At 37.3% G+C, this 15,708-nt stretch overlaps 1 protein-coding gene across 5 annotated transcripts in view; it reads right to left on the bottom strand.

Annotated features, from left to right (window-relative positions):
• DPP6 (dipeptidyl peptidase like 6) overlaps positions 1–15,708 on the bottom strand; it is a 936,540-nt gene that overhangs the window by 20,558 nt on the left and 900,274 nt on the right. For all 5 annotated transcript variants that reach the window (XM_075212137.1, XM_075212136.1, XM_075212134.1 and 2 more), the window contains 3 exons: positions 13,494–13,541; positions 2,445–2,543; positions 1,898–1,967 (listed from right to left, as the gene is read on the bottom strand). In XM_075212137.1, coding sequence (XP_075068238.1) covers positions 1,898–1,967; positions 2,445–2,543; positions 13,494–13,541 — 217 coding nt within the window. The remainder of the gene's footprint in view (positions 1–1,897; positions 1,968–2,444; positions 2,544–13,493; positions 13,542–15,708) is intronic.

Below are 15,708 nucleotides of genomic sequence, written 5' to 3' on the forward strand. Positions count from 1 at the left end.
ACATTTGAATAGCTCTTGGATTTCCTACTGCAAATAAATTGGTGGACAATTAATTATAGCGTTTGTTATTCAGTGTTGTCACCTCTCCTTGACTTTTAAGAAGCCTAAATCATTGGCGCTACACCCCAGAGCCAGTTTTTAATCTTTTGCCTTCTGGTGCTTGGTCATGCAGGTCAAATGCATTGTGTTGTGTATTAAATTGAAACACCAGCCTTGAAAGACTTACCGGATAGAAGATGTAATAGACTAAATTAGCACAGAACTTGATTTAACATCACTTCCAGCAAAGATGCAAAGCAAAAATTTAAAGGCAAAGAACTGTTTTTTTTCAATACACCCCTTTTATTACTATATATTATAAATTATTATTAAACTATTTAAATATATTATTATACTATTATAATAATTACTAATATCATCACCATTAATAACCTTAATTTTAAGACCTCAGCGTGTTACCCTTAGCACCACTTGTAGCCCTGTCACTATTCATGGCATTAGTATATGTGATAATGTATCCCCAACTATAAATCCTATGGATATTAGAAGTCACTTTCATGACCATTTTAAGGCACAGGGATGTTTTATACAGCTCACGGAAATCTGTGGTGACTTCTAATATCTGTAATAATTACAGTAAAAGTTTTCCCTGGCAGTACTCTTTGATGAGTGAATGGCATGTTAAGTTCACAACTGTGTCATGTAGGGCACAATGAAGGCATGTGTGGACATTGTTAGTTGCATAATATGACTGGGCCACTGGATGGTATGTGGGGACTCTTCTTTACAAAGGATGGTATTTGGGGGTGGGGGGACTGATGCAGTGGATGGTATGCGGAGGGCACCTGGTACAGTGGATGGCATGTGGAGGGCATCTGGTACAGTGGTTGACATGTGAAGGGCATCTGGAATATTAGATGGTATGTGGGGAGGCAACTGGTACAATTGATGACAGGTGAAGGGCACCTGGTACAGTGGATGGCATGAGAAGGGCACCTGGTACAGTGGATGACATGTGGAGGGCATCTGGTACAATGGATGACATGTGGAAGGCATCTGGTACAGTGGATGGCATGTGGAGGGCATCTGGTACAATGGATGACATGTGAAGGGCATCTGGAATATTAGATGGTATGTGGAGAGGCAACTGGTACAATTGATGACAGGTGAAGGGCACCTGGTACAGTGGATGGCATGAGAAGGGCACCTGGTACAGTGGATGACATGTGGAGGGCATCTGGTACAATGGATGACATGTGGAAGGCATCTGGAATATTAGATGGTATGTGGGGAAGTAACTGGTACTGTGGATGACATGTGGAGTGCATCTGGTACAATGGATGACAGGTGAAGGGCATCTGGTACAGTGGATGGCATTTAAAAGATACATGGCATAGTGGAGTGTATGTGAGGGTGTCATATCTGGATACAGTGGTGTCATAATGCTGTTGGGGCCTGTGCCCATGTCCCTCTGGATGCCAGTACCATTGTGTTTTCTGTGGTTTATATTGGCAGTAATACAAAATAGAGATTTTCTTACTTACTTTCCTTGTGATTTAAAATAACCACTTTACATATTGTGCAGATGTACAATAATTTGCAACCGCCCTGTATATGATTCGTTCTGGTGGCCACTCATACAACATTTTGCTTGTAGGACAGTATCATTTTTAAAGAACTGTTAAATAGACTGAGGAAGTGACAAACTATTCAACACATTCAAATCTATTTGCCCGGTTCAAATTAACATTACATGATCTAGATCAACATTTTTATATTATTTATAAGGAAGACACCAATAACCCAGCTTTTGATTGTAATTCTTCTTTTTTTGGTTGGCATTTTAAATACAATTTGTAATAACAAACATGATTCAAACATTCTTAGTCATACTCACACAACAAGCAAGACGGGGTAATGTGCTGTGTTTATGAAGGTTGCCGGTCTGATAATCTGCATTGGCAATTCTAGGAAAATAAAAGAAAACATTTTAATATTTGTTCCATGTGCGCTGCTGAAGAGAACTGCTATTTAGATAGCTCTAGGTTAGTTCAGGTCAAATTAAGCACAGAATCATTAAGTGAATCAGCCAGTCAAGCATTCCTAAATTGAATTGTTGTTAGATCTATTGCTCTATCTTGTTCGTTAAGATTAACAATACCACCATCATGTATCAAGTTGACTATTAACAACATACTGATAAAAGCTTTGCTCTTGCATCTGTTAACATCAGAGACAATGTTCCTTAAATTAGAGGCAATGCCCTTGAGCAGTTACATTTACAGCAAATAAAACCTGTTGTTTTAACGAACAGAGGACTTATATAAAAAAAAGAGGTAGGTCGCTGAAATAAGCTTGGCACAAAATGCATGAAAATACCAAATATTATATTGCTTTACCAAGATTATATATCACTAATATGTTGTATTTAAATGTAAACTCACTGTAGTCATCCACTGGAATGTATTCAAAATCAGAGTAAGGCATTTGTCTCTTCTCCACGGCTGCTTTCACTTTGGAATTGTTCTCCAGTTCAATCAGACCTGAAATAAATATTTAAATATTACAATTGGGGAGAATTGAGGTCTGACTTTTGTAATCAGCTACATTACCAATCACTGGAAAATTCTATGCAGACTTAACTATTGTCTCTCTCATCACCATGATCTGGGAGGTGATAGTTAAAGAGTTATTATACTCAAAAGTAATTGTTTGAAGACAATATATGTGTTGTATAGATTCTCTTGCTAAGTAAAAGGATGATGCTCCCATATTGGACAGCTGCTTTGTTGAAAAGTTATTATTTAGTAAACCAAGCTTGCATTAGTCCATTGGGAAGACAATTTGACCAATAAGAGCACTTAAGTCCATTCATGAGATTTCATTATACCCAGCCAAAACAATCTATATTGTGAGTCCAATAGATGCAAATAAGTAAGGTTATTTGCTCCAGACACCCAATTCCTGTTTGTTCTATTGAAACTGTGTATAAAAGTGGGACCCGGCAAAGCAACAGAGCGTCCTCTTCTGAGCCAGCCTATCCGGTTCATGCACAAGGCTCACATACACCAGACCGGCACATGTTCATAAAAGGCCTCTGCTCTGATCTTTGCACAACAGAACGGCAGCCTCAGGGGCCATGGAGGTGGTGGTGACCTGGCACGGCCTCACCTCCAGGCCCCTGACCACTGCACCCCTTGCTCTCCTAGGTAACGGGTCTGCAAAACTGTCAAGACCATTTTTATGCAGGCCCGGGGGCAAGGACTATAGTGGGTGAAGGCAAACAAAAAAGGGGAGGAAGTATGGAAAAATGTTTAATTAAACTCGACAGCCTATAAAATGTATTACTTAAATTACTAGTAACATTGATTTAACCTGTCATTCATTTATATCCTCCAAGCCAAGTTGTTTATTTGTTACAATCGGTTACAAACCAATCACATTTTTGATTGCAGATTATAGCAATTACTTTGGAATCGCCCCACACACGCCCGTACACTGCATTTTTGTGACTTTCACAAAGGAATGAATTTGATTGCAGTAGAAAAAAAAAATTACCCTACAGATGCAAAAACTTTCCTGATTACCTTGGCAAAGCATGCATACTGCAGTGGAAAGTGGTACAATTACAATCACAAGCAACATTCAATTGTATTAAGATAAAAAAAAGCATTGAAATGATTCAATCTGAATTGTAAACAATCTTATTGTGTACTTTTGATTGGATTTGATTGCGTCTGAAATATTTATTTCCATTTAAATGACAATCAAACTGTATAACTAAACTGTAACGTGTGATTTTGTGTCTATCAGTTGAACTGAAAGGCAGGCCTATAGAGCCTCCTGCAATATTCCATTATGTTCCATTCCATAGCACTATTAGGAATCATTTTTAAACCCTGGATAATGTATACCATTTTACTGATTTTCCAACAATAATACAATAATCTATAATGTAAAATACAAATCAAAATATTATCTTGAGAACCTAAATATATAAAACCTCATCTTAAATAAAGGTAAAAAACCTAATGAAAGTAAAAATAAAGTACAAAAAAACTGATTTTATTACTAAAATTAAACAAAAAAGTGTAATAAGCTCAATTCTTTATAGGGATTCTCATTTAATTGAGACTAACAGAATTTGCTTTATCAGCTGAAAGATGCCTGTCACTCAAGGGAATTCAGCAGAGGTTTATGTTTGTTCGTATAATTGCTAGCATGGATAAATAATTATGGCTTAGAGGAGATTGGCATATCTCCTAGAGGACACTCTACAACCACTGGGAATGCATTATTCAATGAAGTAGAAATTGCTGCTTCTCAGTTAAACATGAACGCCCAAAATATTCTGAAGGGAGTCACAATTAGCCATTATCAAGTTATTTATTACACAAAAAAAGATTAAATCAAAACAGAAGAGCTTTAAAAATATCCAATAAGGAGTTAGAACATCCCCTGGAAATTCCTTGAACACAATTTCTATTAAAAGCAAACACCAATATCCCATGATGGCATCAGAATAACATTGATTATAGCTTACATAGGGTCTATTTATTATTCACCAGCGGTAACAATCATTATGTGGTGCTGCATATCACAGCGATACATAATGCAGTAACGCTACAAGCTACCATGTCGGCAAAGACGCCTCTCTTCCATAAAGATTTTTTTCTGTTCACCGGCAGCCTGACGCCGTCAGTGAGTGGAGAAGGGGCTATTCGCAGGCGCATAGCGCTTTCATCTGAGAAGCTTTGCTGGAAAACTAAACCGAAAATAATTAAATGTAATATTGGGTCAGCTCTACTGTCTTGGCATTCCATTGCAGCTGCCGATGGCTGAGATTACCTGGCGGTATACAATAACTTTTTGTCACTTTCAAAGACATCAATAAAGTTTTCATGCATGTTCTAATATATGTATTCATATTTTTATTCCAGTTATACATAAAGAAATAATGAAGAAAACGGGCACTCATGGGGGCCGATTCGATTGGCCGCGATGTTCACACTTTATTACCTTTTATACTGTACAAAGTAACGGTTACTTTTGATTGCGTCTCTATGGGGCGCGAGCAAAAGTAAGCGGTACTTTCAATAAAAAAAAAAAAATGGCTGCATGGTGTCTCTCAGTTGTTCAGGGACACTACGTAGCAATGTTTGTTTAGAATTTAAAGGGATCATAAAAAGCGCAAATTATGTAATCGGTAAAAACATATTTCAGTCGCAGAGCAAGTGAACCAAGTATGAAGCAATATAAATAGTAGGAATTATATAGCAGTATATGGCAAACTGAAATTAAAAAGGATGAATGGGAAAAGAGAAACAACGGTATCACTATAATTATGTACTAGAGAATTTCTATAAATATAAATATAGTATGCTGTTGTACATAGAAACAAATATTATATATTTTTCAGAATTGAATCTGCCCCATGGTGTAGTATTTAACAACCCATTAATCAGAGTTTAGACAAAAACCAGCAGACATTTTTTAGAAAAAAAATCTTCCCTCAGTGAGTTATGGAATATTGGATATAAGGAGCTGCTACATTGGACATTGAAATGGGGCATTTCATTTTGAGACCATCTATATATTTATTCATGTTGATTGAAGTGAATAATATAAGTATGCCCCCAATGCTCTAATTCACGCCTCTCATGTCCTCCATGCTTTCGTTCACTACAGCAGGTTGCCATGTTAGGAGGGAGGTGGGTCTCTAAGCTGTGGATTGGTTGATTCATACACAGGGACGGGACATGTGATGTTACAGCAACTCAGTCACAGCATATTGACCTGTATCAGATCCCATCAGGACACTGTCCTAAAGATGTTGGAGGAGCAGCAGCAGCTGTATGCAATGGAGTTGGGAGGTAACTTGTGGGTAGTCAGACTAAGACTGAACAATGTATTTTTTCTTCTTAGTTCATATCTGAAAATGTCAGTTTTAGGTTTTTTGTGTGTTTTTAAGTACTGTATAATGACTTAAAGCTGACACAATCTCACACAACCTAAGTAAGTATCCAGCAGATTTAGGGGTAAATTTATCAAGCTGCTAATTTCCAGCAGGTTTGAAAAGTGGAGATGTTGCCTATAGCAGCCTAGGGCCTGATTCATTAAGGAACTTAAATTAAGAAGTTTCTTATTTCAGTCTCCTGGACAAAACCATGGTACAATGCAAGGGGGGAAAATTAGTATTCTGTTTTGCACATAAGTAAAATACTGACTGTTTTTTCATGTAGCACACAAATATCAACTTTAAATTTCAGTGTACAAATAAGCTATCAAGTATTTGTGTGCTACATGAAAAAAAACTGTGAGTATTTAACTTATGTGCAAAACAGAAAACTAATTTTCACCCCTTGCATTGTAACATGGTTTTGTCCAGGAGACTTAAATAAGAAACTTCTTAATTTAAGTTCCTTAATGAATCAGGCCCCTAGTTATCATTTATTTAGTACATTCTACAAAATGATAGCTAGAAGCTGATTGGTTGCTATAGGCAACATCTCGACTTTTCAAACCTGCCGGAAACTCGCAGCTTGATATATTTACCCCCTGGGGTACATACTCACAGATGGTAACATCTGCCTGTGGTACATTGCCCTGAGCAGAATTCTCCAGATGGTGCTAGAATGAGCAACACAAATTAGATAAGCTAAAAAGAGGTAAAGGCCAAGAGCCATTGATTGATTTGGGAAAAAAGTGGATTGAAAAAAATCAAATTATTACTAAAGACCTGTCCTTTTTCAGAATGTTTTATATGCCATCACTTATACATGAATTTGGAATTGTGTTGTATTTTGTAAAACTGTTAATTTCTCTGGGGCCACCTCTGCTCCTCTTCCTTTATCAGTTGGAGTACCGCAAGGCTCAATGCTAGGTCCTCTGCTGTTCTCTATCTACACCGCTTCTCTTAGAAATCTAATAAGTTCTTTTGGATTTCAGTATCATCTCTATGCGGATGATACCCAAATTTATCTATCCTCTCCTGATCTCTCGACATCTGTGTTGTAACTGACTGTCTTTCTGCCATTTCATCTAGGATGTCCTCTCACCAACTCAAATGTTATCTTTAATAATATTCCCACCCACCAACAAGAACATAGCTGACATTTCTATTTCTGTTGATAACATGACCATAAATCCCACCCCACAAGCTCGCTGCCTAGGTGTAATCCTTGACTCACACCTGTCTTTTGTTCCCCACATTGACTCTATATCTAAATCATGTTGCATACATCTAAAAAAAATTACAGAATTTGCACATATCTCACACAAGACACTGCAAAAACCTTAATTCATGTACTCATCATCTCCCGCATTGACTATTGTAATTCCTTCCTTACTTGTCTTCCCCAAAACAGACTCAAACCCCTACAATCTATTTTGCATGCAGCAGCAAGATTGATTTTCCTTGCAAATCGGTATTCCTCTGTTGAATCACTGTCAGTCTCTACACTGGCTGCCTGTTTTCTACCGAATCTAATATAAAATACTTTTACTAACCTACAAGGCCATCAACAAAGCTGCACCAACATACATCTCCTCTCTTGTCTCAAAATATCTCCCAACTCAGCAACTCCGTTCTGCACAAGATCTGCGTCTCTCATCCACCCTCATTACATCCTCCCATTGCCGGTTACAGGACTTTTTTCGGGCTGCACCCACTCTATGGAATGCTCTCCCTCGCACAGTAAGACTCTCCTCTGGTCTACAAACTTTAATAGGACACATTTTACACATTCCAGTTGCATGCCAATGAAGGAGCCCAAGCCAACTTTCCCTAATGTAAAAATAAATTCAAACACACACAAGTGTCAAATGTAGAAAAGGTCTGATGGTCACTGATTAATTTAATTTATTGATTTATTTATTTATTTGATTTAATTTATTAAAGAAAAGTTTAATATAATGAAAGGGGTGGCTTTAAATCAGGAGAAGGTTGAACTTTAATGCAATGTCTACACTCGTGCCTCCACCTCTGCACAAACCAAGGTGCACTGCTAGTTTGCAGAGGTGTCCCCAAAGTTCAGAATATAGGAGTGCACTGTCACAAGCACTGGGCGAGCCCTCTAGGCCCCTCCGGTGTATAACCAGAGTAAGTTTTGGTGCACATAAATGCACTCCGCTGTGTGCAACGGGTTATTAACGGGTAAGGTCTAATGAATCCTCCTTGTATACAAAAACAGGGTTGTGTTGGTTAAATCACCATTTTAGCAGGAAAAGACAACAACCTATTTTTTTTAACAGACTTTAGGATCTACTTTATGTTCTCTGCTGCTGTGTTGTAGCAGATAAACCTGCCCAGAATCCTAGGACATAATTATGAGGTCACAAACAGATTGCATACGGTATTTTCTAAATAAAATCTATTGATAAGTTTAATAGATAAATATGTCTGCATTACATAGCACTTCAAGTTTTAGCCTTGCATTAAAATAAAAAATGAACAGGTAGAGATGACTGTAAGATTTACTAAATCATTTTCCTGAACATAACAATAAAAAGAAAATAAGGAACGGTGATATACTTTATTGTGTGTCTGAGATAACAAGCTCTTTAATAATTTACATCCCATCTGTGGCCACCCCGCAGGCTGTTTATTTAAATGTGTCATATTATTCTATTCCCTGTTGTGTGCTATGACATGATCACGCTGACAATATTGACAGCTAAATTGTTAAAATTAAAGGACTGATCTTGTACTTTGCAATCATGGAAAATTGGTTTAACCTCTTAGCAGCTAAATTGTGCACACCGCATTTAAAATAAAGAAAGGCATTTTAAGGGCAAGCCTCAAAACCTGCTAGCATACTGATTGGAGGTTTTTTTTCAAAGAAATATCAGGCAGTTATCAACAGTTTCCTTGAATTGCCAGGACAGTCTTGGTTGTACACATATATAGCATTAATAGCAGACTGATAGTACCAGTGAAGTCAAATTTGCTATAGGACTATTTACCCAACCTTCAGTTCTATGTGTGTCAACAGCGCAGAAGAAAGCGATCAGTAACCCTCCACCCCCTTTTCTTTCAAACTTTGGGCATCGGTATGGTAATAGCACAGACTAACGCGTTTCATGTCCACCTGAAACGTAATGCTCTATGATCAAGAACAGGTGAGTGTGAAACGCGTTACAGCGGGTCTGTCCAGTCTATCCAATGCCTGTTGAATACTTTTCTTTGTTAGTCCTTTATGAAATATGGAACTAGTACAGCAACATATTAATGCTTTTTTCCTTTGTATTTTTCTGAGCTTACTGTTCAGCATTCAGTCATCTTTCTCCTCCCAGAGTCCTGCTGTAAATCTAATTGAGGTGTTATGATACTCTCACATTGTAATAGCTTGATGGCATGGACTAAAGGCAAGAGATATACTGTGTGGGACAAAATGTCATCACTGGGAGTGTACCCAGGTCCGGAGAGCTCCAAAAATAGAGCAGATGAATCAGGCACATCAAAGCCAGCGCAGATTAATAAAAAAATTTTAAGAATGTTTACAGCAACATTTTTGAAACATTACAGTGTATTCATTCCCTTGTGCTGGGCATCATAAACACAGAAAATGTTTGATTGTCTCGGGTTAAAGCGACACTAGCAATCAAACTACATTCATACAACTACAATATCAAAAGTTAAAAAAACAACCAATTCTGGTTTATTTAGTAATGCTAATAGCTAATAATAAAAGTAATACAATGCACTACCTTTGCAAAACCACTATCCCCCTTCTCCACCTTTCACATAAGACCAGTAAGCTTAAAATACAAGCTACCATGCATAGTAGCAAAATATGTTATTAACATACGTCAATAACATAGTTGCATATTCTCCCAAACCTATTGGACTGCCGAGAGAGCAAACAAATCTCCCTCAATCACTAAGGCTGAGTACACACTATACAAAATTTGTCCCAATACGATTTCCTTAACGAATTTATCAACCACTGGGCAAAAATAGTCCCGATCAGCATGCTGATTCATGTGTACAGACTAAGCACATTTTACACGATTTACCTTCAGATCTGTGCTCTTCATCTGACATAACCATCAGCTGAAAAGATCGTGACGCAATCCATAGAGATCTAAGGACACTGCCGGTTGTGAGTGCGTACACACTGCAGAATTTGAATGACATTGTTCCATCGTTGAATGGAATTTTTAGTTCAGTTTAAAAGTCAAATGAAACAATACGATGTGCTTTGGAATGATAATCATCCATCATTGGAGCATACACACTAATGCGATATCTAGCCGAATGGTCGTTTATTTTGTGATTGCCCTGATAATAGGCTGAAAACCCTGTAGTATGTACCCAGCCTTACTTGCATCAGTAAACACATAAATTGCACAATCAAAACCCTGCTCCTTTTTGTGTACTTAGGTAGGTGAAGCTAGATAATGAGATAGACCCACCTATTTTTCACTGTGGCTGAACAATTGTCTTTTCCTGCCTTGCCACCCAATCTCTCAGCAGCAAGGTAGGTAAGTATGTATCAGCTGCCCCAGCAATACTGTTCTGGCGTGGTACGGGTTATTTTACCACTTTGCCAGGCCAGTCTTTGCAGATATGTGGATGCATGAGTTAGATTTGGGCTTTCAGTTCCACTTGTTAAAAAAAAAAAATGTTTACAAATAGACAAAAATACTTTGGGAAAAAATTACATCTTGTTCACATTAAAAAATGAATGTATGCAAACAATAAATAATAAATGTAATGATTTTCATCTGTTATTGCCATCCTGGCGCAGCAATAACAGAACAGGTGTTGCAATGCTTCATATCGCCAGCAGGGGTTACTCTTCCAGGTATGGGACGAAGTGAAAAACCCCTATTGCTGGTGATAACTCTAAGCTTTCTTCCCATCCATAACTCAGCCACTTTGGGGGGTATTCAATTGCTTTGTTTACCCGCGGCGTTAAAACTACTACTATTAGTTATTACAGTAATAGTAAGCTGGATTTCAGCTCGCGGCTCAGGGAGCTGCGAGCTGAAATCCAGCGAGAAAACTACCGTAATAACGTTATTTACGTGCACTATTACTGTAAAAATGGTAATAGTGCGCGCGCTGCAAGATTTTTGGCGTTTTCGCCAACAATTGAATATGCCCCTATTATGTGTCTTAAAACTTCACTTCTTCTAAGACTGTCATTTGGCTTTTCAATACATTATCATCTTCTGATATTCTAATTAACTACACAGTTACAGTATATCATTAAATATGTACATTGTAGCATTTAAAACTTTTACTGAAAGTAGAGAATTTATGGCATGTTAAACATCAAAATAATGAATAATTTAGAACAAACTTTGAAAATGTTAACATTTAAATAAGTAATGATCCTAAATGATCTCTGCTAAATATATGGCTAAAAACACGAACAAAACAATTGTGCATCATATTTAAACCGGCAGCTAAATTATGATGAGCGTTTATGGGCCCTGCTCAAAAAAATTGGAAAAATAAGTTACTCTGGTTGCAAATGCAAGTGTATAAAGATATCATATGCCAGAATTTTGATTTACACAGTAATGTATTAAAATGAAAATGCTATAAAGTACAAACTTTATTTTTAAATGTAACGCTGTAGAGCTACCTTACATAATAAGAAGCAAAGCAGCAGATATGGCCCCACTGCACATATGGCAAATGTGACCGTTTATATCAGGCCTGTCCAACCTGCGTCCCTCCAGATGTTGTGAAACTACAAGTCCCAGCATGCCCTTCCAGCTATCAACTGGTTGTCTACTGGCAAAGCATGCTGGGGCTTGTAGTTTCACAACATCTGGAGGGCCGCAGGTTGGACAGGCCTGGTTTATATGGAAAAGCATGTACATGCACATAAAATGTTAGACTCTATTTTACGATGGAAAGAACAAGGCCGTTTGGGGTGTTCCTAGCTAAATTGGGGCTGGGTACGCTTGGGCATCTTGCTTTATGCCCATATGTAAAAACTAGATTTCATTTTGCGTAGCGAGAGTGTTAAATAGATTCAAGGGTTGGAGAGTGCGCAGAGGGTTAGTAGGAGTAACAGAACTTTAAACTGTTTCTTTCTAGGGTGTTCAGGAGGTGGCGGGTCTCAGAAGTTTTCCTATGCTTTCAATGTGAAAGCTTTTAAATCAACCAGGCTCATTTGATATGGGTAAGCGCATTTATATCCGTACAAATACCCATGCAGTAAAAACATTCCAACACACAAATTATGACATAAACACAGTCCCATTGTCCCTTTACTCGCACAACTAATTTAAGGCATTGATGATGATAGAATGAGCAGTATTTTAGGAGAAAGTGTAAAAGCTTTAAAAAGAGGTGAAGTTTTGGTAGGTTCTTGAAGTAACTTATTTTACTCTTTCCAACATGCAAATTTAAATTTTTCCCACATTTTAAAGAGGCAGCTCCCAAAAGTGGAATATGGGTGCACAGCCATAGTTGTAGCAAGTGTCAATTTTTATTTTTTGTACTTGACAGCGTGTTCCCTCCCCAAATGCTAAACCAGTTTAGCACTAGACAGTCTGTGCCATAGGTAGACCACAAGCACAGGGATCCCCTGCTATATTAAAAACCAGTCCCAGGCTGAGGAGTTTCACGACTCTTCTGGGCTGTAGTTGCCAGGCTCATTTAAAAGACTGGTATCCCTGAAGTGGAGATATTTGCTACAAACTCTCCTAGTTCACCACTTTATTAAATCAAATCAAATAAATGTTCTTCTTTCTTCATCAATTATGTTGCAAACGGAAATTTAAATCTTCATTTTTTCATCATCTTGCCTTATCCATCGTAGTGCCAATCAAAAAAACTAGAGAAAACCCCCAAAAAAATCCCTAAAAAAAAGATCCATCTGCTCACTAAGAATGACAGCTGCAAAATGATCAAGAAACAGGATTCCCAGGGACTCCTCTTCATTTTCACCCAATCAAAAGAGGTGCAATTTGCTGGTGGTGAATGAGATTTATTAATTTTGAAGATTTGTTAATCCTCACTTTCATCATTTAGTGGCGGCCATTCAGGTTGGCAATTTTTTATGGGGATTTTTCAGGTTTTATTTCTTTTTATGATTTGGCGTATCAAGCAAGAAGAAAGAAGAATGGAAGATTTTATTTCCCATTTGGACTTCAACGAATGAAGCAAGAAGGAAGAAGGAAAAAAAAGTTCTCCGCTATTCAGCTGTCAGTGTTTTTTCTGCAAATGAATGACAGCTATCTTCCAGACCAGTGATGCTGAAAATTCATTAATTTAAGTTGGAACATGAACATAGTAATTTGAGTAACAAAACAATACTCATAAGCTGCATTCGTTTCATTCACCTGACATGCACAGTACAATTCTCGCAAAATGTTATTTAGTGGCAGAAAAATGTATTTCAGGGAATTTCATTATTACACATTGGGTGTGTTTCTTTAAAGTGCACACAATAGGAATAAAATAATAAAACAATGCTTACAAATTATGATTGATTCAGCAGTAATTAGATTTTACACTTTTCACTTACTTTGGTTGTCAGTTGTGTTATGAATAGTTACAGTGGGAATTCTTGGACCTATTAAAAAAAAATAAAAGACAAAAATAATGACTTTAATAAATTCTAAGTGGACTAAAAACACATTTAGTAGTTATTAATGTCAACTTTGCTCCAAATTTCTAATTCAACAGTCTGTTAGAATTGAATTCATAGACATTATTTTTACAGATATGCTTCATGGTGCTGGGCAGAAAATATTTTTTTTTAGAAACCCAATAATATTGCTCATTACTAATATTACTTACTAATATATTATTTGAGATTTATAATTTACCGCCTAGTCCAATAAAAATTCACCCAATATGATCACATTTTAATAAAAAACTACAATAATTTTGGGCCTATATGGTTCACTATTTTCTGCAAATTTTGATCCACAGCTATACAAACTGGCCAATAAAATAACAGAATATGTTGGCACCAGCTATAATTTTGAATGCATCCTTAAAGAACTCCACCCAATGTTTTCTCACTAAAGTCAATTAATTATTTTACATCCCTACTTTCCCCAATACATGAGTCTCCCGAAAGGCTCCAACAATCCATTGCGGGATAGCACTGGAGGTAATTAAAACTTTGTATCTCATCTTATTTTAGTGAATGTATTTATTTAATGAGAACATATTGTACAGAGCCGTACAATCAGAGAACTTACTGTATGCAAGTGGAGCAAACAAACTAATGGGCCTGTTTATGAAACTAACCCATCACAATTTTGTACGCTGCTAAATGCTTATCGTTAAAATGATCTTATTGTTGTGGCAGCGGAGCATGGTGAAAACTGACCAAAGCTATAAAAGTTACTTACCGCACTGGAGGCCCCCTTCTGTTCTAATGAAAATGTGCAAGGCCCAAGCGTGGAACTATATTAGATCTACCTTTTACCGTTCCATTAATTTTGTTAACTTCATCCTGCAATACTTTATAAATAGGCTCCCTCATGTAAATACTTAACAGTGGTGGAGTTATCTGGCCTGGTCTCCTGTGGAGGAACATTGGTTGCTCTTGGTAACAGACGCAGCTGTGCAGCCTTGGGACTCCACACTTCAAACCTCATTCAGGGCCTGATTCATTAAGGACCTTAGGCAAGAAATTTCTTACTTAAGTCTCCTGGACAAAACCATGTTACAATGCAAGGGTTGAAAACTAGTTTTCTGTTTTGCACATAAGTTAAATACTGGCTGTTTTTTCATGTAGCACACAAATACTTAATAGCTTATTTGTACGCTGAAATTTTAAGTTGATATTTGTGTGCTACATGAAAAAACAGTCAGTGTTTAACTTACCGTATGTGCAAAATTAAAAACGAATTTTCACCCCTTTCATTTTAACATGGTTTTGTCCAGAAGACAAGTAAGAAATTTCTTGCCTAAGTTCCTTAATGAATCTGGCCCTCAGTGTTACATTTTCTGCAACTGTTAGCTAGGTGCATCATTTATACACTATCTCATACTTGCCTACTCTCCCGGGATTCCCAGGAGGCTCCCAAATTTCGAGGTGTCCTGGAAGAGTAGGCAAAGTTCCCGCATTTACTGAAATTCACGGCAGTGAATAGAGGGGGCGGGGCTTAATCGTACCATTCAATGCCGTAAACTTCGGCTTTTTATAGTGGTGGTGCTGTGTATGCACTATCTGCTGAAACCGGTCTAGCCTACAGGCATCCTGGTAATCACAATTTACAGATTAGTGTTTAGTGCTAGCATGTTTGTAATAGTCTATGTGATTTTAGTTTCTTCCAAAATCATTATGCTGTGTTATCACTGCAAGCTGCCCTTCCCCCACTAACACTTTTTAAAGATACACAGCCAGCAGCAAATACTACTGGGGTTCAAAGAATCTCCTCCGAAAGGGGATCCCAATAATACAACAAGACATTTCTTAGGAGAATATTAGCTTGATTACATATTTTATTTAAAGATGGAATCATCCTATAAAATAGTTTGGATTCTCCTAACCGTGATTTGGATTCACTTTGATTTTCAGATATAGAAGTTGGAGAAGATGCTGCATTGGGCTGAATTATTAAACAAGGATTTTCTACACTCTGGATTTTTTATTCTTCTGTAAGACATTTTTATTTATATTTACCAGTATTTCACGTGCGCCGTAATACGTGAAGCATTAAAGTACGAATGATAAAAGGAAAACGAACGCCAATGTCTTACAGACAAATGTGCTGACAACC

The sequence above is a fragment of the Mixophyes fleayi genome, chromosome 5, assembly GCF_038048845.1.
Source record: "Mixophyes fleayi isolate aMixFle1 chromosome 5, aMixFle1.hap1, whole genome shotgun sequence".
In the NCBI taxonomy this organism is placed as follows: domain Eukaryota; kingdom Metazoa; phylum Chordata; class Amphibia; order Anura; family Limnodynastidae; genus Mixophyes; species Mixophyes fleayi.